The 21,990-nt window shown below is 43.8% G+C and overlaps 1 protein-coding gene across 3 annotated transcripts in view; it reads right to left on the bottom strand.

Annotated features, from left to right (window-relative positions):
• LOC118402563 (calsyntenin-2-like) overlaps positions 1–21,990 on the bottom strand; it is a 286,368-nt gene that overhangs the window by 162,643 nt on the left and 101,735 nt on the right. For all 3 annotated transcript variants that reach the window (XM_052477130.1, XM_052477128.1, XM_052477129.1), the window contains exon 2: positions 8,050–8,172. In XM_052477130.1, coding sequence (XP_052333090.1) covers positions 8,050–8,172 — 123 coding nt within the window. The remainder of the gene's footprint in view (positions 1–8,049; positions 8,173–21,990) is intronic.

The raw sequence follows: 21,990 nt of genomic DNA, 5'->3' as shown, positions 1-21,990 counted from the left end.
ACGTACTCATGCATGCGAAACGTGCTAATGTGATTCGCAGACATTAACATCCTCCACCTTAAATGATTCAAATTATATGCCTCATGGGACCATGTGCCACAGGCATTAAAACATGAAAAACATCATAGCTGTGTCTGAAATGGCTATATTGACGACGTAGTGCACCCATAGGGCTCAGGACAAAAGTAGTGCACTAAATAAGGAATATGGTGCCACTTTGGATGAAGCCCATAAGACTCATCAACAGTCTATTAACCGACAAACATGCAGATAAGGATTTTATTGAAAGGTGGTGTTTAATCATGCTGTCTTCATAATCAAACCGTGTGGGAACATGATACTTTAACTGTTGCATGACAAACACTTGGCACAAATAGCCTGAGCTGCCAAGCTGAAAATTTGAAGTGGCATGGCGTGGTTTGAAAACAGTGACACTTATGAGCAGTGTAAAAATGTAGCCCCCAAAAATGTCAAACAAATTCATTTCCACCCCGTTCATTTTGCCTCATGGTTTATAAATAAGTCGTTTTGGGGGGGAGGATAGAAAGTATCAATTATGGTTGTTGTTGAAATTGAATTTCTCTAGTCTGGAACTGTGTGCATTTGACAAATTTCATTTGAGTGTAGCCACTGTCAAGGTTCTTTCATGATAACAAGACGAGTTTCTCTCCTCACTCTATTCCTCACGTTCACTTACTAATGACCAGCTCATTCTCTCACTCACTCACTCACTCACTCACTCACTCACTCACTCACTCACTCACTCACTCAATTCAATTCAATGGCTTTATTGGCATGGGAAACATGTGTTAACATTGCCAAAGCAAGTGAGGTAGACAACATACAAAGTGAATATATAAGGTGAAAAACAACAAAAATGAACAGTAAACATTACACATACAGAAGTTTCAAAACAGTAAAGACATTACAAATGTCATATAATATATATATATATATATATATATATATATATATATACAATGTACAAATAGTTAAGGACACAAAATAAATAAGCATAAATATGGGTTGTATTTACAATGGTGTTTGTTCTTCACTGGTTGCCCTTTTCTCGTGGCAACAGGTCACAAATCTTGCTGCTGTGATGGCACACTGTGGAATTTCACCCAGTAGATATGGGAGTTTTTCAAAATTGGATTTGTTTTCGAATTCTTTGTGGATCTGTGTGATCTGGGGGAAATATGTATCTCTAATATGGTCATACATTGGGCAGGAGGTTAGGAAGTGCAGTTCAGTTTCCACCTCATTTTGTGGGCAGTGAGCACATAGCCTTTCTTCTCTTGAGAGCCATGTCTGCCTACGGCGGCCTTTCTCAATAGCAAGGCTATGCTCACTGAGTCTGTACATAGTCAAAGCTTTCCTTAATTTTGGGTCAGTCACAGTGGTCAGGTATTCTGCCGCTGTGTACTCTCTGTGTAGGGCCAAATAGCATTCTAGTTTGCTCTGTTTTTTTGTTAATTCTTTCCAATGTGTTAAGTAATTATCTTTTTGTTTTCTCATGATTTGGTTGGGTCTAATTGTGCTGTTGTCCTGGGGCTCTGTAGGGTGTGTTTGTGTTTGTGAACAGAGCCCCAGGACCAGCTTGCTTAGGGACTCTTCTCCAGGTTCATCTCTCTGTAGGTGATGGCTTTGTTATGGAAGGTTTGTGAATCGCTTCCTTTTAGGTGGTTGTAGAATTTAATGGCTCTTTTCTGGATTTTGATAATTAGTGGGTATCGGCCTAATTCTGCTCTGCATGCATTATTTGGTGTTTTACGTTGTACACGGAGGATATTTTTGCAGAATTCTGCGTGCAGAGTCTCAATTTGGTGTTTGTCCCATTTTGTGAAGTCTTGGTTGGTGAGCGGACCCCAGACCTCACAACCATAAAGGGCAATGGGCTCTATGACTGATTCAAGTATTTTTAGCCAAATCCTAATTGGTATGTTGAAATTTATGTTTCTTTTGATGGCATAGAATGCCCTTCTTGCCTTGTCTCTCAGATCGTTCACAGCTTTGTGGAAGTTACCTGTGGCGCTGATGTTTAGGCCAAGGTATGTATAGTTTTTTGTGTGCTCTAGGGCAACAGTGTCTAGATGGAATTTGAATTTGTGGTCCTGGTGACTGGACCTTTTTTGGAACACCATTATTTTGGTCTTACTGAGATTTACTGTCAGGGCCCAGGTCTGACAGAATCTGTGCATAAGATCTAGGTGCTGCTGTAGGCCCTCCTTGGTTGGTGACAGAAGCACCAGATCATCAGCAAACAGCAGACATTTGACTTCGGATTCTAGCAGGGCGAGGCCGGCTGCTGCAGACTTTTCTAGTGCCCGCGCCAATTCGTTGATATATATGTTGAAGAGGGTGGGGCTTAAGCTGCATCCCTGTCTAACCCCACGACCCTGTGTGAAGAAATGTGTGTTTTTTGCCAATTTTAACCGCACACTTGTTGTTTGTGTACATGGATTTTATAATGTCATATGTTTTACCCCCAACACCACTTTCCATCAGTTTGTATAGCAGACCCTCATGCCAGATTGAGTCGAAGGCTTTTTTGAAATCAACAAAGCATGAGAAGACTTTGCCTTTGTTTTGGTTTGTTTGGTTGTCAATTAGGTGTGCAGGGTAAATACATGGTCTGTTGTACGGTAATTTGGTAAAAAGCCAATTTGACATTTGCTCAGTACATTGTTTTCATTGAGGAAATGTACGAGTCTGCTGTTAATAATAATGCAGAGGATTTTCCCAAGGTTACTGTTGACACATATTCCACGGTAGTTATTGGGGTCAAATTTGTCTCCACTTTTGTGGATTGGGGTGATCAGTCCTTGGTTCCAAATATTGGGGAAGATGCCAGAGCTAAGTATGATGTTAAAGAGTTTTAGTATAGCCAATTGGAATTTGTTGTCTGTATATTTGATAATTTCATTGAGGATACCATCGACACCACAGGCCTTTTTGGGTTGGAGGGTTTTTATTTTGTCCTGTAACTCATTCAATGTAATTGGAGAATCCAGTGGGTTCTGGTAGTCTTTAATAGTTGATTCTAAGATCTGTATTTGATCATGTATATGTTTTTGCTCTTTATTCTTTGTTATAGAACCAAAAAGATTGGAGAAGTGGTTTACCCATACATCTCCATTTTGGATAGATAATTCTTCGTGTTGTTGTTTGTTTAGTGTTTTCCAATTTTCCCAGAAGTGGTTAGAGTCTATGGATTCTTCAATTACATTGAGCTGATTTCTGACTTGCTGTTCCTTCTTTTTCCGTAGTGTATTTCTGTATTGTTTTAGTGATTCACCATAGTGAAGGCGTAGACTCAGGTTTTCCGGGTCTCTATGTTTTTGGTTGGACAGGTTTCTCAATTTCTTTCTTAGATTTTTGCATTCTTCATCAAACCATTTGTCATTATTGTTAATTTTCTTCGGTTTTCTATTTGAGATTTTTAGATTTGATAGGGAAGCTGAGAGGTCAAATATACTGTTAAGATTTTCTACTGCCAAGTTTACACCTTCACTATTACAGTGGAACGTTTTACCCAGGAAATTGTCTAAAAGGGATTGAATTGGTTGTTGCCTAATTGTTTTTTGGTAGGTTTCCAAACTGCATTCCTTCCATCTATAGCATTTCTTAATGTTACTCAGTTCCTTTGGCTTTGATGCCTCATGATTGAGTATTGCTCTGTTTAAGTAGACTGATTTTGCTGTGGTCTGATAGGGGTGTTAGTGGACTGACTGTGAACGCTCTGAGAGATTCTGGGTTGAGGTCAGTGATAAAGTAGTCTACAGTGCTACTGCCAAGAGATGAGCTATAGGTGTACCTACCATAGGAGTCCCCTCGAAGCCTACCGTTGACTATGTACATACCCAGCGTGCGACAAAGCTGCAGGAGTTGTGACCCATTTTTGTTGGTTATGTTGTCACAGTTGTGCCTAGGGGGGCATATGTGGGAGGGGGTGCTGTCACCTCCAGGCAGATGTTTGTCCCCCTGTGTGCTGAGGGTGTCACTCACTCACTCACTCACTCACTCACTCACTCACTCACTCACTCACTCACTCACTAAACCATCCTCTTTCTCTAAACCGCTCCCGATACTCTTTTTGTTCTCTAACCTTGCATGTGTGCGTGTGTGGAGGGGGAACCAACTTTACCGGGGGAACAATACGGAATGAGCATCATCCTGTAGGAGAGATGAATGGACGAGAGGACTGGCGTAACTGCGATCCCCCAATAAAGAATTAGCCAATGACACTGCCTCTTTTCCTGCGCCCCCCCCAGTCACATCCCTCACACTGATTTGATTGAGAACGCTCTGTGCATACACAAGACCCACGCTCCTCCTCTCCGCAGGGGCATGGTCACGGCTCGCCCAAATAACCATTCATCTTCTCTCGTTCCTGTCTCACCATATATCATCGACTTTAGGCTCATCATTCTTTTACATCAAAGCGGAGCTGCTGTGAGAGGAGGATAGGGGGAGGAGGAAGGAGGAGGGAGGAAGGAGGAGGGAGGGATGGAGGAATGGCAAAGCACTTAACAATCCCCGTCCATGTTCCCATAGAGCAATTAATGTGGTGCCAGAACGACGGCCCACTCCTTTCTCCACAGAAACAAAACCAGAATGGATGAGGGAGAGCAAAGCTGCATAAGTCACTGCCTGCTGCGGCTGCATGGGCTGGCTGGGCATTGAGGGAAAGAGAAAGAAAGGAGAGAGAGAATGGCTGGGATGGAGAGAGAGAAAATCAGGGGGAATGCTAGAAAGAGAGAAGGAAAGAGGAGGGAGGGAATGGGGGAATGAGAGGAAAGGAGAAAGACAATGATAGAGTGAAGAAGAACGGCAATAAGCGAGAGAGCGATAGTGAGGGAGTGAGAGAGAGAGACATGGGTGGAGAAATAGAGAGAGGGAATGAGAAAAATGCAAAGGAGAACCCTAGACAAACAGAGTTGGAAAGGGCAAGAGTGAGACATGGAGAATTGAGGAGATTGAGAGAACAAAACCCGAGAAAGACAGACGAGGACAGAGTGTCTTTTCTGCCAGCGTTTTTTCGAAAATCTCCTTGGTAGCCATTTTATGGGTTTCATTCATTAGCTCGGCGCCACGGAAAAGATTGGGAGAAATATCACAAGTCACCAAAAAAATAACACCACCGCTTTCCCTCTCCGTTGATATTTTACCAGTGGTGACCTTCTGGAGTCACAGAGCAGATTGTTAATCACAGAGAGAAATATTCACAAACCATTGGGTTTTTTGTTGACGCTTTTGTTGCTTAACCATTAGAATTTCACTGGCTTGGTCTCGGAGTTGGTTGCTGAGAGTTTGAAATGTGTCCCTAAACCAGCTCTGCCCTATATGCGGGAGATACTGTTAGTGAGAAAATGAATTGATTTAATTTTAGAATAATGATAACAAAAATGTAGGGGAAAAAAATCAAGGGGTCTAAATACCTTCCGAATTCAGTGTACATACAAGCGTTCCTAAAAAAAGTTATGAATGTATAGTCTTGCATGTACTCTATGATTCAAACCATTACAATGTTTTGAAAATAAACTGTAATAAAATAATGGCACCCAACATCAGTTCTCCACAGCTGTCAAGAGTGAAAATTAATTAGAGCCATTTTAATTTAATGATGTGTAAAGCAGTACCTATCACAAAGCCTCCTCGTTTTCCCGGGAGCAAAAAAACCCCACATTGTCTAATTATAAGTCACATGTCACTGTCACCTACCTGTGTGACACTGATTTAACTTCAGTCACAAGCCAGAGCCATGCACTCAACTGCAGGCCTATCATCATTTGATAGTGTATGTATTTAGGGAGTGGGTAGATGTTTGCCATACAGTGCATTTGGAAAGTATTCAGACCCCTTGACTTTTTCCACATTTTGTTACCTTACATCGTTATTCTAAAATTGATTAAAACAAATTTTCCCTCAAATCTACCCCAAATACCACATAATGACAAAGCAAAAAAACGTTTTTTAGAAATATTTGCAAATGTATTAAAAATAAAAAAACAGAAATACCCAGACCCTTTGCTATGAAAGTCAAAATTGAGCTCAGGTGCATCCTGTTTCCCTTGATCATCCTTGAGATGTTTCTGCAACTTAATTGTGACCCACCTGTCGTATATTCAATTGGTTGGACATGATTTGGAAGGGCACACACTTGTCTATATAAGGTCCCACAGCTGACAGTGCATGTCAGATCAAAAACCAAGCCATGAGGTCGAAGGAATTGCCTGTAGAGCTCTGAGACAGGACTGTGTCGAGGCACAGATCTAGGGAAGGGTACCAAAAAATGTCTGCAGCATTGAAAGTCCCCAAGAACACTGGCCTCCATTGTTCTTAAATGAAAGAAGATGGGAACCACCAAGACTCTTCCTAGAACTTGCTGCCCGGCCGAACTGAGCGATCGGGGGAGAAGGGCCTTGATCAGGGAGGTGACCAAGAACCCAATGGTCACTCTGACAAAGTTCCAGATTTACTCCAGAAGGACAACCATCTCTGCAGAACTCCATAAATCAGGCCTTTATGGTAAAGTGGCCAGATGGAAGCCACTCCTCAGTAAAAAGGTACATGACAGCCCACTTGGGGTTTGCCAAAAGGCCCCTAAAGGATTCTCAGACCATGAGAAATAAGATTCTCTGGTATGATGAAACCAAAATTGAACTCTTTGGCCTGAATGCCAAGTGTAACATCTGGAGGAAACCTGGCATAATCCCTACGGTGAAGCATGGTGGTGTTAGCGTCATGCTGTGGGGATGTTTTTCAGCGGCAGGGACTGGGACACTAGTGAGGATCGAGTGAAAGATGAACGGAGCGAAGTACAGAGAGATCCTTGATGAAAACCTGCTCCAGAGCGCTCAGGACCTCAGACTGGGGCGAAGTTTCACCTTCCAACAGGACAACGACCCTAAGCACACAGCCAAGATAACGCAGGAGTGGCTTCGGGACAAGTCTCTGAATGTCCTAGAGTGACCCCGCCAGAACCCGGGCTTGAACCCGATCGAACATCTCTGGAGAGACATGGAAAAAGTTGTGCAGCAACCCTCCCCATCCAACCTGACAGAGCTTGAGAGGATCTGTAGAGAAGAAATGGGGGAAACTCCCCAAATACAGGTGTGCCAAGCTTGTATCATCATACCCAATAAGAGTTGAGGTTGTAATCACTGCCAAAGGTGCTAATGTGAATGAAATATTTCAGTTTTTTATTTTTTATACATTTGCAGAAATGTCATTATGGGGTATTGTGTGTAGATTGATGAGGAACATTTTTTTAAATACATTTTTAGAATAAGACTAATGTAAAAAAAAAAATGGAAAAAGTCAAGAGGTCTGAATACTTTCCCAATGCACTGTATAACCACATATCTAAGATGACATGACCTGGAAATGCCATGTAAAGTCTGTACACTGTATTCCCTGAAATATACTTAAAGTAAATTAGCCCTTTACCACAAATGTAGGATGCCCTTGTTCTGCTGATACTTTGCATCCCCCTAAAGGTTAAGGTCAGGATACGAGATAGGGTAAGCTGATCCCAGATCAGTGGATAAGGGCAGCTTCTGCCATAAGCATATCATGGACATTCAAGGAGCATGGAAGATGTCCAGGGTATTTCCATGTCATGTCAAAGGGGACTAATATAGTTGCTCAAGGGGTATCAGTATTTTAAAGGTATCTCAAGAAGTTTCTCTCCTCTCCAGCAGCTCAGGTTATAACTATTTTTTTCCCTCCTTTTTTTGGACAGTCAGACCAAGGCAGTGTGAATGGTTGTAGATAACGGTGCCTTGTGAAGGAATGTATTCATAAATACACACTACCTTTCAGGCACAGACCGGGCTGTTGAGATGTACCTCTCAAAGTGAGGAAAGAGTATGAGTGCATTCTGGGTAGGAAGACACTCATAGAAGTCAGCCCAGTTCTGCCAATCAACCACAGCCTCACATGAACAGCTATTACTGTGCAGCATGTCAGTGAAGCACCCTGAGCCCACAGCATCAGGTTCATTGGAGGAAGTTTAGGATGGGAAAACAGGGAAGTTGTGTCTACCTGCGTAGGGGACAGGGGCGTCCTTGTCCAAGGCCACCAAGGGAGGGTCCAGCAGGACGGTGTCCATGTTCTCCGTGATCACCCCATGGTACGACGTCTCAATCCACGGCTTGTGTTTGTTCACTGTGGAGAAGAAAGAAGAGAATGGGGAGATAGAGAGAAAGACGATGTCAGATGATTTTGTGAGGTTTGCCCGGCCATGAAAATAATAGCTAAACAGTACTATCAATAACCATGAAGCTAATATGCATAGACAGCTCTATTTCTCTCTCTAACATACCGAGGCATATGATATCGCTCTCCCAACCAGTATTCATGAGAAACACACTAAATTATCTGATTTTGGGTCCTGGCGATGTTGCTTTTGTTTGCCTCACAGGTACAAAAGCTGTTACAAGCCCTTGATCAATGCCCACAGCTAAACAGACTAAACTACAACTTAAATTGCCCACAGACAAAGCTCAATTGGGGTGACTCTTTCGATTTACTTTGCAAATACAGTCAGGTCATCCTTGATTAAGATGCGAAAAAAAAGACTGTATAAAATAAATTATACAAATACTGAGCTGTATTGTATGCTCAAACAATTTGAATTATTTTATAATAATACAATTGCTTAGAGATAGAGATTTAATTCAACAAGTAATACAACAATCTCAAAAAGATAGGGATGAAAATGATTGGTACCCCTGTTTTCAGTACTCCAGCACCCTCCCCTTGCGGCGATAACAGGCTTTTTCCAAAATGTTTTATGAGATTCGAGAACACATTGGGAGTTCTATACTTCAAGTTAATGATGCCTTTGACCTTAACAAGGGCCCCAGGACCAGTGAAAGCAAAATAGCCCCATAACATCAAAGATCCACCTCCATATTTACAGTAGGTACGAGGTAACTTTCTGCTTATGCTTCCGTTTTGCGACGTCAAACCCACCAATGACATGCGTGGCCAAAGAGCTCTATTTTCATGTCAGAATTTATAACTGTATTCTCCCAGACACAACAGTTTCTGGAGAACCGTTGACATCTCTATCTGAAGCCACAGACAGTTGTGGCCACTCACTCACTCAGTACCCTGCTGTGTATAAAGTACAGTTCATCTCTGTAGAGCTCCCTCGACTCAAAGGAAACCATTGACCGAGTCCCAATGACACACTGAACTCCTACGCAAGTGCAGACAGAGAGCGAGAGAGATGGAGAGATAGAGCAAGCTAATAGGCCATATTCAGTACACCAGGAGATTACTTTTAGATGGGTGCTGACCATCCACTGCAATTTAATGACTTCCTCGAAACCCACCACGCAAATACGCTGACCGAATAAACTAAAAGCTTTTCAAACTTTTAGTTCAGAGACACACACGCGTTGTGTATTCATACACATACAGTACGCTCACACAGGCGATCATGTACATGCACACTAGAGTGCACACACACACACACAAAATCTCTTCTGAAAAAGTTCTGGAAGCTTTGTGCCCGTTTGACCTTTCAATCCGAGGAAAAGGAACAGTTTGCTTCATTCTAATGAGCAGATGACATGTCCAGCTGGCACTTTTCACTCCTAAAGATCCTGGTCTCAATTTCGATGTGGCCTTGTCCTCTATGGGATCGGTGTCCCTCCACCGGGATGGTTGAGCTAATGTGCACTAATGTGATTAGCATGAGGTTGGGGCGGCAGCGTAGCCTAGTGTCAGGAGCTGCCGGTCAGTCAGGAGCTGCCGGAGCCGCCCGTCAGTCAGGAGCTGCCGGAGCCGCCCTTCACTCCAGGGCAGTTAGATAAACAAGATTTTAAGCTTTCTGCCCATACAATCATATGCTCTGGGAAATGTTATTGTTACTTAAAAAAAAAAAAAAAAATGTACCTTTATTTAACCAGGCAAGTCAGTTAAGAACATATTCTTATTTTCAATGACGGCCTGGGAACAGTGGGTTAACTGCCTGTTCAGGGGCAGAACGACAGATTTGTACCTTGTCAGCTCGGGGGTTTGAACTCGCAACCTTCCGGTTACTAGTCCAACTCTCTAACCACTAGGCTACGCTGCCGCCCCGGCTGGTGCCATATAACCCGGGCCAAGGAGACGCACTGGAGACCAGATGCGCTGAGCCGGCTTCATTCCTCCTGGTTCGATGTCCACTCTAGTCGATACGAGGAGCTGCGATGTAGCGCACCGGGCTATGCGTATGCACTGGGGACACCGTGCACCTCACCGCATAACAGGGGGGCGGCCCGTCAACCTCTCTCCATGGTAAGCACGGGGAGTTGGCTCAGGTCTCCTACCTGACTTAGCCACACTCCCCGTGTGCCTCCCCCCAATACATTTTTGGGGCTGCCTCTTGGGCTTCCTTGCCAGCCGTGTTCCCCCGTACCGCTGGTTTACATCTCCTGCTGCCTCCGCTCTCCTGGCTGCCTCCACCTGTTCCCATGGGAGGCGCTCCCTTCCAGCCAGGATCTCCTCACATGTGTAGGATCCCTTCCCGTCCAGAATGTCCTCCCATGTCCATGAGTCCATTCCACGCTGCTCCTGGTTACCACGCTGCTTGGTATTTTTTTGGTAGGTATTTCTGTCACGATTGTCGTAGGTGGAGGAAGGAGAGGACCAAGGTATACCGTGGTACGTATTCATGATCTTTTAATTATACTGAACACTAGAACAAAAATAACAAAAACGGCACAAACGAAACAGTCCTGTCTGGTATAGAGACAGAGACAGAAAACAACTACCCATAGTGGGAAAACAGGCTGCCTAAGTATGGTTCTCAATCAGAGACAACGATAACCAGCTGCCTCTGATTGGGATCCATACCAGGCCTAAACATAGAAACACAACACCTAGACATACAACAAAGAATACCCACCCACATCACACCCTGACCAAACTAAAAATAGAAACATACAAAGCAATCTATGGTCAGGGCGTGGCACTGGGACCCGAATTAGAAATTCTATATTATCCTGAGATCCAAGCTTATGAAAACATCGGTAAATGTCAATGCCCTTATGCATAAAACAAATGCAATATAGACAAATAACAATGAAATACCCATGTATATACAATCGTAAGTTTACATACACTTAGACTGGAGTCATTAAAACTTGTTTTTCAACCACTCCACAAATTTCTTGTTAACAAACTATAGTTTTGGCAAGTTGGTAGAACATCTACTTTGTGCATGATACAAGTCATTTTGTACTTGTTTACAGACAGATTATTTCACTTATTCACTGTACCACAATTCTAGTGGGTCAGAAGTTTACATACACTAAGTTGACTGTGCCTTTAAACAGCTTGGAAAATTCCAGAAAATGATGTCATGGCTTTAGAAGCTTCTGATAGGCTAATTGACATAATTTGAGTCAATTGGAGGTGTACCTGTGGATGTATTTCAAGGCCTATCTTCAAACTCAGTGCCTCTTTGATTGACATCATGGGAAAATCTAAAGAAATCAGCTTAGACCTCAGAAAAAAAATTGTAGACCTCCACAAGTCTGGTTCATCCTTGGGAGCAATTTCCAAACGCCTGAAGGTACCACATTCATCTGTAAAAACAATAGTATGCAAGTAAAAACACCATCGGACCATGCAGCGATCATACTGCTCCGGAAGGAGACGCGTTCTGTCTCCTAGAGATGAATGTACTTTGGTGCGAAAAGTGCAAAACCTTGTGAAAACGAGTCCTATATCGACATAACCTGAAAGGCCGCTTAGCGGTGCTGAAAGTGGTGATTCTAACTGACCTAAGACCGGGAATTTTTACTAGGATTAAATGTCAGGAATTGTGAGAAACTGAATTTAAATGTATTTGGCTAAGGTGTATGTAAACTTCCAACAAATATTTTCATTTGGAATTTGGAATAAAACAAAAATCTTAATTTTACCCAAACACATACCAATAAATAGTAAAACCAGAGAAACTGGTAATTTTGCAGTGGTCTCTTCATTTTTTCCAGAGCCGTATATATATTCTGAACAGGAACAAAGAATTGATCACACACACACACACACAGTCCTAATGAGAGGTGTGTGACTGGTTGAAGTTTTCAACAAGCAGGTCTATTCTGGGCTCAGGTTTTGACAATTCAACACTGAGGTCATGCTCAGCATGGAGTCTGTTTCTGTACTTGTTTTTTAAGCACGCCAGAGTTGAGAACCCTGACTTGCATAGGTATGTGGTGCCAAACTGGATCAGAACATCTACTGCTTTCTCAGTCAGGCAGGAGACCACTTCCTGCTGTAGATGAGCAACACAGAACTGTGTGAGTGTGTTTGCCTCAAAAAGCATCTTGCTTCAATCGGTTTATTCCAGTTCAGAATAAAAATGATTACTTGTATTTTAACCGCAACAGTTCCAACCTAGACTTGTTTTCAACTATTTTTATAGTAAGATGTACAGTAGGCCTGATCATTTTTAATATTCATCTCTACTGTTCTTAGGGTTGCACTATCAGAAGCTAGCTAGCTTGCTTTGGCTAACGTTAGCTAGCATATTAGCTGTGGACAAGGGGATTGTTTGAAAGAGAAACTCACATCGACAACTATAAGAGATAGTACTCCCTTATTCCTGCTTATCATCCGTCACCTGTTAGCGGTCGTGCTGCCCCTCAGCAAGGCAGTTAACCTACTGTTCCTGGGTTAAATGCGGAAGACACATTTCAGTTGAATGCATTCAGTTGTACAACTGACTAGGTATCCCCCTTCCCCTTTTCCTTAAAATTACAATAATGCCTTGCTAGCTGACTTTCACTTCCACCGTCGAAGCACCGTTTCCTGAAGCATTCTGCCCTGTTCTGAATAACTCCCTGGGTTTACTGTCATGCTGTGGATATTTGCTCAGGATGTGTAGTTATAATTTGATCCCTTTGTGAGACTCATAACTAATCACTTCCCCACACAAAACATATTGTGGGCGCTCTTCAATATTTCTCAACGTTTGCCTTAAGCCAAGGTGAGAGAAACTCGTCGCTGTATTTGCGTTTCATTTTAATTGAAATTAGTCAGAACTTGTGGCTATCTTGAGTCCAACGACAGCAGGGATTAAGGCCGAGTGGGAATGACATGTCAGTGGCTGACAACGCATCATATGCTGCTGAACAACAGCACTGCAGTGTGTGGGTCGTGGAGGGTTCTTTAAGAAAAACCGCAGAAATAGATCTGGTAAACCGCGAAGCACACGGGCATCTCCCACCCACTCGCGCAGCTGTCAAACTGATCGGAGACACTGCTCCTAAGCAGACAGCGCATCGAACAGAGAGTGCAGTTGCACTTGGACAAATCAATTCCAGATGTTAATGAAATAATAATACATTTACTCTGATACGTCACGACACATACTTGTAGAAAGGCTGCTGTAGACAAAGGCAACACAGAAGCTTCAAAATGAGGGAAAAAAAGGAATTGTGCAGTATTACTAACAAAAATATGAAATGTCAAAAGCTGTATCAAATCGTACAGTAGTGCATACATACTATCATCAAAATAACTGGTTATAAAGTGGCAGAATTCTCTGTTAATATTGAATATTTTGAGAACACCTTCTGGGTAGTTTGTGTTTGACATTAAGGGAATGTTCTCTTGGAAACAATCCTTGCACGTCACTGGACAATTCCCATGGAAACTTAGGTAATGACCTCATGGGACCCTTAAGGGAACATTCTCTAAAGTTGTGGGAACATTTGCTGTTAGCTGGGATCACTCTGTTACCGTGAAATGGTCCCTTACAGACAGACACAGAATAGTCAGAGTGTGCTGCGGCGGAGCGGATGGCTCGTCTCAGACTGGGACGGCAGTGGAACGTTTGGGGTCATTTAGTTCCACAAAAGGGTGAAGTTTCCCAAATATACAGTAAAAGGTTGGTGTCTGGTTTTGATGGGAGTATTCTTGCAGCATGACTCAAGGGTATGAGGTGAAAAGTAGCAAGCTTAAATATTTCAGTCAAGAGCATGCCCAACAGCCGCCGTGTTTCAGGCAGTAACATCCTATTCTGGCAGACCATGTCCACACCACAGCCACACTGACACAGTGCTGCAGTGCATCTTCAGCCAGTCCTAAAGTAAGTTCTATGGGTGGCGATTTCAATTTCTGGCGTAACCTCTTATGTCCTCCTATTCCAAGATGGCGTAGCAATCGGACGTGTGTTTTGTCTTGTCCCGTCCTGTCTAGTGTAAATATAGTTTTCTTCGTTTTTTTTTCTGTATATATTTCGTACATATTTTAATCTCACTTTCAAACTAGAGCTGAATATACTCTCCTGCAACCCGCATCACCCAATGTGGTACGGATCTGCTTTTTCTATACTTTACTTTAGAACCGGAACCACCATCAGAAGCTAGCCAGCTAACTAGCTACTAGCTCGCATCAGTTAGCCATTGCTAGCGGTCTTCAAAGCTAACTAGGACACCAGCGCGACATCAACCCAGAGCATATCAGACTGCTCTTTCTCTACCACATCTCCGGATTCCTACCGCAAGTTCTGAACCTTTACACCGGATCATCGCAACTAGCTAGCTGCAATCCGGTATTCCTGGCCAACGTCGCTGGCCCAAAACAATAGCCTTGAGCTAAGCCCATCTCCCGACTAGCCGAAGAGGCCCAACACCAATTGGCCTGGACCCTTTACTGCCGACACGGAGCCCCGCCGATCCATCACGACTGGTCCGCCGAAGGAGGTGGTTTCAACAGGCTTTTTTTCGTCTCCTAGAGATGCTAAAGATCCATCTGCTGGCCAAGGCAAAACGCGAAAACGCTTTCTGAAACGCTGTGTCTCCAGCTCACCCAGCGCACTAGAGCTCCTGTAGCATACTAACTGACCTAAGACCCGGGCCCACGACCGGTCTTTGTCACTAAGAAGAGGAATAAACAGACTGTCCCCAGGTTAGCTCTGCCCTCGCTATCTCCCTGAAACTGAACGGCTTTGTCTAAATGTATTGTTAGCACAGGCCTGCTAACCATCTGGCTCACTGCATTCCAAACACTCTGAACCCATTTACTTTATATCTCTTTGATTTTTATTTTGTTTATACCAAAAACCTGCCTCACCCACTGTGATACGGAAACGCTATCACCTTTAATTTTTATTTTATTTTTATGACACACTCAAGAATCTCCAGACGCTAACCAGCTAACTAGCTACAAGCTATTTAGTCATTGTTAGTTTTTTTTTTTTTTTTAAACCTGGATAACACTCGCCAGCCCAGCTTCCCTGCCCATCCACCGCTGCCCCCTGGACACTGATCTCTTGGCTACATAGCTGACGCACGCTGGACTGTCCATTAATCACGGTACTCCATTCTGCTTGTTTGTTTTATCTGTCGGCCCAGTTGCCTAGTCTACGCCATTTTACCTGCTGTTTGTTGTGCTAGCTGATTAGCCTCGCCTACTGTTTTTAGCTAGCTTTCCCAATTCAACACCTGTGATTACTGTATGCCTCGCTGTATGTCTCTCCCAAATGTCAATATGCCTTGTATACTGTTGTTCAGGTTAGTTATCATTGTTTTAGTTCACAATGGAGCCCCTAGATCCACTCTGCATACCCCTGTTACCTCCTTTGTCCCACCCCCCACACATGCGGTGACCTCACCCATTACAACCAGCATGTCCAGAGATACAACCTCTCTCATCATCACCCAGTGCCTGGGCTTACCTCCGCTGTACCCGCACCCCACCATACCCCTGTCTGCACATTATGCCCTGAATATATTCTACCATGCCCAGAAACCTGCTCCTCTTATCCTCTGCCCCCAACGCTCTAGGCGACCAGTTTTGATAGCCTTTAGCCGCACCCTCATACTACTCCTTCTCTGTTCCGCGGGTGATGTGGAGGTAAACCCAGGCCCTGCATGTCCCCAGGTACCCTCATTTGTTGACTTCTGTGATCGAAAAAGTCTTGGTTTTATGCATGTCAACATCAGAAGCCTCCTCCCTAAGTTTGTTTTACTCACTGCTTTAGCACACTCTGCTAACCCTGATGTCCTTGCCGTGTCTGAATCCTGGCTCAGGAAGGCCACCAAAAATTCAGAGATTTCCATACCCAACTATAACATCTTCCGTCAAGATAGAACTGCCAAAGGGGGCGGAGTTCTACTAGAGATAGCCTGCAAAGTAATGTCATACTTTCCAGGTCCATACCCAAACAGTTTGAACTACTAATTTTGAAAATTACTTCAGAAACAAGTCTCTCACTGTTGCCGCCTGCTACCGACCCCCGTCAGCTCCCAGCTGTGCCCTGGACACCATTTGTGAATTGATCGCCCCCATCTAGCTTCAGAGTTTGTTCTGTTAGGTGACCTAAACTGGGATATGCTTAACACCCCGGCAGTCCTACAATCTAAGCTAGATGCCCTCAATCTCACGCAAATCATCAAGGAACCCACCAGGTACAACCCTAACTCTGTAAACAAGGGCACCCTCATAGACGTCATCCTGACCAACTGGCCCTCCAAATATACCTCCGCTGTCTTCAACCAGGATCTCAGCGATCACTGCCTCATCGCCTGTATCCGCCACGGAGCCGCAGTCAAACGACCACCCTCATCACTGTCAAACGCTCCCTAAAACACTTCTGTGAGCAGGCCTTTCTAATCGACCTGGCCCGTGTATCCTGGAAGGACATTGACCTCATCCCGTCAGTTGAGGATGCCTGGTCATTCTTTAAAAGTAACTTCCTCACCATTTTGGATAAGCATGCTCCGTTCAAAAAATGCAGAACCAAGAACAGATACAGCCCTTGGTTCACTCCAGACCTGACTGCCCTCGACCAGCACAAAAACATCCTGTGGCGGACTGCAATAGCATCGAATAGCCCCGTGATATGCAACTGTTCAGGGAAGTCAGGAACCAATTGCAGTCAGTCAGGAAAGCTAAGGCCAGCTTCTTCAGGCAAAAGTTTGCATCCTGTAGCTCCAACTCCAAAAAGTTCTGGGACACTGTGAAGTCCATGGAGAACAAGAGCACCTCCTCCCAGCTGCCCACTGCACTGAGGCTAGGAAACACGGTCTCCACCGATAAATCCATGATTATCGAAAACTTCAATAAGCACTTCTCAACGGCTGGCCATGCCTTCCGCCTGGCTACTCCAACCTCGGCCAACAGCTCCGCCCCGTAGTTCCTCACCCAAGCCTCTCCAGGTTCTCCTTTTACCCAAATCCAGATAGCAGATGTTCTGAAAGAGCTGCAAAACCTGGACCCGTACAAATCAGCTGGGCTTGACAATCTGGACCCGCTATTTCTGAAACTATCTGCCGCCATTGTCGCAACCCCTATTACCAGCCTGTTCAACCTCTCTTTCATATCGTCTGAGATCCCCAAGGATTGGAAAGCTGCCGTCATCCCCTTTCAAAGGAGGAGACACCCTGGACCCAAACTGCTATAGACCTATATCCATCCTGCCCTGCCTATCTAAGGTCTTCAAAGCCAAGTCAACAAACAGGTCACTGACCATCTTGAATCCCACCGTACCTTCTCCGCTGTGCAATCTGGTTTCAAGCTGGTCACGGGTGCACCTCAGCCACTCTCAAGGTACTAAATGATATCATAACCGCCATCGATAAAAGACAGTACTGTGCAGCCGTCTTCATCGACCTCGCCAAGGCTTTCGACTCTGTCAATCACCAAATTCTTATCGGCAGACTCAACAGCCTCGGTTTTTCGGATGACTGCCTTGCCTGGTTCACCAATTACTTTGCAGACAGAGTTCAGTGTGTCAAATCAGAGGGCATGCTGTCCGGTCCTCTGGCAGTCTCTATGGGGGTGCCACAGGGTTCAATTCTCGGGCCGACTCTTTTCTCTGTATATATCAATGATGTTGCTCTTGCTGCGGGCGATTCCTGATCCACCTCTACGCAGACGACACCATTCTATATAAGGCCCGTCATTGGACACTGTGCTATCAAACCTCCAAACGAGCTTCAATGCCATACAGCACTCCTTCCGTGGCCTCCAACTGCTCTTAAAAGTAAAACCAAATGCATGCTTTTCAACCGATCGCTGCCTGCACCCGCATGCCCGACTAGCATCACCACCCTGGATGGTTCCAACCTTGAATATGTGGACATCTATAAGTACCTAGGTGTCTGGCTAGACTGCAAACTCTCCTTCCAGACTCACATCAAACATCTCCAATCAAAATCAAATCCAGAGTCGGCTTTCTATTCCGCAACAAAGCCTCCTTCACTCACGCTGCCAAGCTTACCCTAGTAAAACTGACTATCCTACCGATCCTCGACTTCGGCGATGTCATCTACAAAATGGCTTCCAACACTCTACTCAGCAAACTGGATGCAGTCTATCACAGTGCCATCCGTTTTGTCACTAAAGCACCTTATACCACCCACCACTGCGACTTGTATGCTCTAGTGGCTGGCCCTCACTACATATTCGACCAGACCCACTGGCTCCAGGTCAATTACAAGTCCATGCTAGGTAAAGCTCCGCCTTATCTCAGTTCACTGGTCACGATGGCAACACCCATCCGTGGCACGCGCTCCAGCAGGTGTATCTCACTGATCATCCCTAAAGCCAACACCTCATTTGGGGTTCAGTACTTGCTGCCTGTGACTGGAACGAAGTTTCAAAAACAGCTTAAGTTGGAGACTTTTATCTCCCTCACCAACTTCAAACATCAGCTATCCGAGCAGCTAACCGATCGCTGCAGCTGTACATAGCCTATAGGTAAATAGCTCACCCTTTTTCACCTACCTCATTCCCATACTGTTTTTATACTGTTTTTATTTATTTACTTTTCTGCTCTTTTGCACACCAATATCTCTACCTGTACATGCCCATCTGATCATTTATCACTCCAGTGTTAATCTGCAAAATTGTATTATTCGCCTACCTCCTCATGCCTTTTGCACACATTGTATATAGACTGCCCATTTTTTTCTACTGTGTTATTGACTTGCTAATTGTTTACTCCATGTGTAACTCTGTGTTGTCTGTTCACACTGCTATGCTTTATCTTGGCCAGGTCGCAGTTGCAAATGAGAACTTGTTCTCAACTAGCCTACCTGGTTAAATAAAAGGTGAAATAAAAAAATAAAAAATAAAAAAAAAATGTTCATTTTACGCACTAACTCTCCAAACACACACAGAGAGACTTTTGATGCTCTTTCTTCCAACAATAAGTACTAATGGCTACAAAATACTCAACGTCCCACACCACCACTAAACCGCATAAAAACATAAACACACAAAAACATTGAAATTCCCTCACAATGAGAGAGAGAGAGAGAGAGAGAGAGAGAGAGAGAGAGAGAGAGAGAGAGAGAGAGAGAGAGAGAGAGAGAGAGATGACTGAGCAATACAGACAAGCAGAATTCTGCTGGGAACAGTATCTTGTTTTTGTAGACTTTATCCAGCAACCCCCCAAATATTACATTATATCCACGTTTTAAGTGTGTCTATTAAAACCCAGTCAAGCATTGGGCGTGTGCAAATCTGCGCTGCGACCTCCCTGTGCCCTCATATGATGAAAGCTCCAGTCAGCATTCCAACTGGTAATTAAAACTGGAGACACACAATGCGAGATCGCCGGGATGGATGGAGAATTTTACAGTGTTTCCCCAGAATGATGCAACACTCTTATTAATCTGTGACCAGATGACACCCTGCTGTTGGGCTCTGTAACCAGGCAACATGGGATCAGGACATGTACATACTGTATCAGCAGTATAAGAGAGAAGGGGGAGAGAGGGGAAGAGACAGGGGGGGGGAAGATGGATGGAAAGACAGCGAGAAGAGGGATGGAGAAAGAGGGGAAGTGGATGGAGTAGCGAGAGAGATGGAGAGAAACAGAAAGAGGGAGAGAGGATTTGTTTTGGGATAATTGCATTGTCTAATTACATTTTCCTTACACCTCTGTGTGCTATTTAAACTTTGTGCATCATGCTGATCAACAAATGCAACCTTTCCAGGGTATAACCATGACTCTCTAATTAAGACTTAATACAAAGAAATCAATGGTTTATTGCAGTCTGCTATGATGGGAACAGTGTTTATTATTGCCTATGGGCAATGCCATTTAAATCGTTGGTCTCTCGCAGCTACAGGTACGTTTAAAGGAATAGTTCCTGATTTTGGCAATGAAGCATATTATCTACTTCCCCAGAGTCAGATGAACTTGTTGATACTATTTTTATGTATCTGTGTCTAGTATGAAGGACGTTAGAAGTCGTGTTGCGAGACAATGCTAACTAGAGTTAGCACAATGAATGGAAGTCTACAGGAACAGCTAGCATGCTAGCTGTTCCCATAGATTTCCAAGCATTGTGTTAACACTAGTTAGAAATTGCACTAACGCTACTTACCATCTTCCTTCAAACTGCAGTCAGATACATAAAAATGGTATCCATGAGTTCATCTCACTCTGGGGATGCATGATTCTGAGCTGTAGCGAAATGACTCCCACACTTGATCTCACCTCCAACCACTGGGAATGGAGATGTTCTCTTGAATGCAACACATTGCACAGTGATATGCATAAGGGAACACGGATTATGGTACTTGGCTCATCGTGCTCTAGTAACTCCTTGTGGTGGGCCGGGCGCCTGCAGGCTGACTCCGGTCGTCAGTTGAACGGTGTTCCCTCCGAGACATTGGTGAAGCTGGCTTCCAGGTTATGAGGGCGGGTGTTAAGAAGCGCAGTTTGGCGGGTCATGTTTCGGGAAAACACATGACTCTACTTTTGTCTCCCGAGCCCATTGAGGAGTTGCAGCGATGAGACGAGATCAAAATTGGGGAAGAAAAAGGGGGTAAAATACAAAAAAAATGTACTCCTAATTACCAGCTTCCATTCAGTGCATAAAAGCTCTTCGCCAGGCCAAATAGATACCTTAGTCTTGATAAGGCTATTTGAGATGTGCCATCCAGTCATGTGCTGTTTGCATGAACTTTTCTAAAGGCTTTTCCCAAAAAAACACTCTGATTAAATGTTGACTGCAAAGTAGGCTGACCTGACAATGATTTATATCAATGGGGAGGGCATTTGTTTTGCTCAATTGAAAAAGGGGCAACTACACCCTTAAATATACACTAACATTCAAAAGTTTGTGGTCGCTTAGAATTTCCCTGTTTTTGAAACACTTGTCAATTAAAATAACATTGAATTGATCAGAAATAAAGTGACATTGTTAATGTTGTACATGACGATTGTAGCTGGAAATGGCTCACTTAAAATGGAATATCTATAGAGGCCCATTATCAGCAACCATCACTCCTGTGTTCCAATGGCATGTTGTGTTAACTAGTCCAAGTTTATCATTGTAAAAGGCTAAAGCCTTAAACCCTTTTGCAATTATGTTAGCACAGTTGAAAACTGCTGATTAAATAAGCAATAAAACTGGCATTCTTTACACTAGCTGAGGATCTGGAGCATCAACATTTGTGGGTTAGATTACAGGCTCAAAATGGTCAAACTGCTCTTTCTTCTGAAACTCGTCAGTCTATTCTTGTTCTGAGAAATGAAGGCTATACCATGCGAGAAATTGCCAAGAAACTGACAATCTCGTACAACGCTGTGTATTAGTCCCTTCAAAGAAATCGCAAACTGGCTCTAAACAGAATAGAAATAGAAGTGTGAGACCCCAGTGGACTACTGAGCAAGAGGACAAATACATTAGTGTCTAGTTTTCATTAAATAGTACCCGCAAAACACCAGTCTCAAAGTCAACAGTGAAAAGGTGACTCTGGGATGCTGGCCTTCTAGATATTTAGTGTACTACACAAAGTGTAAATGATGGAAGTACCAGCCCAAACTATACGCAAGTATACCAACTCTAGTGCAGGATTGACCAGTAAATCACAGAATGTAAGGATAAGCAAATCCCCATAACCAAATCAACTATCCTGTAGTCCAATGGCTCCTTATAGCTGCTGTAACAGTATAACTTTAGTCCGTCCCTCTCCTCGCCCCAACCTGGGCTCAAACCAGGGACCCTCTGCACACAT

This window comes from Oncorhynchus keta, chromosome 23 (assembly GCF_023373465.1).
Source record: "Oncorhynchus keta strain PuntledgeMale-10-30-2019 chromosome 23, Oket_V2, whole genome shotgun sequence".
NCBI classification, from domain to species: Eukaryota; Metazoa; Chordata; class Actinopteri; order Salmoniformes; family Salmonidae; genus Oncorhynchus; species Oncorhynchus keta.
The sequence above is the reverse complement of the archived record's forward strand: the minus strand, read 5'-3'. Positions and strand labels throughout refer to the sequence as shown.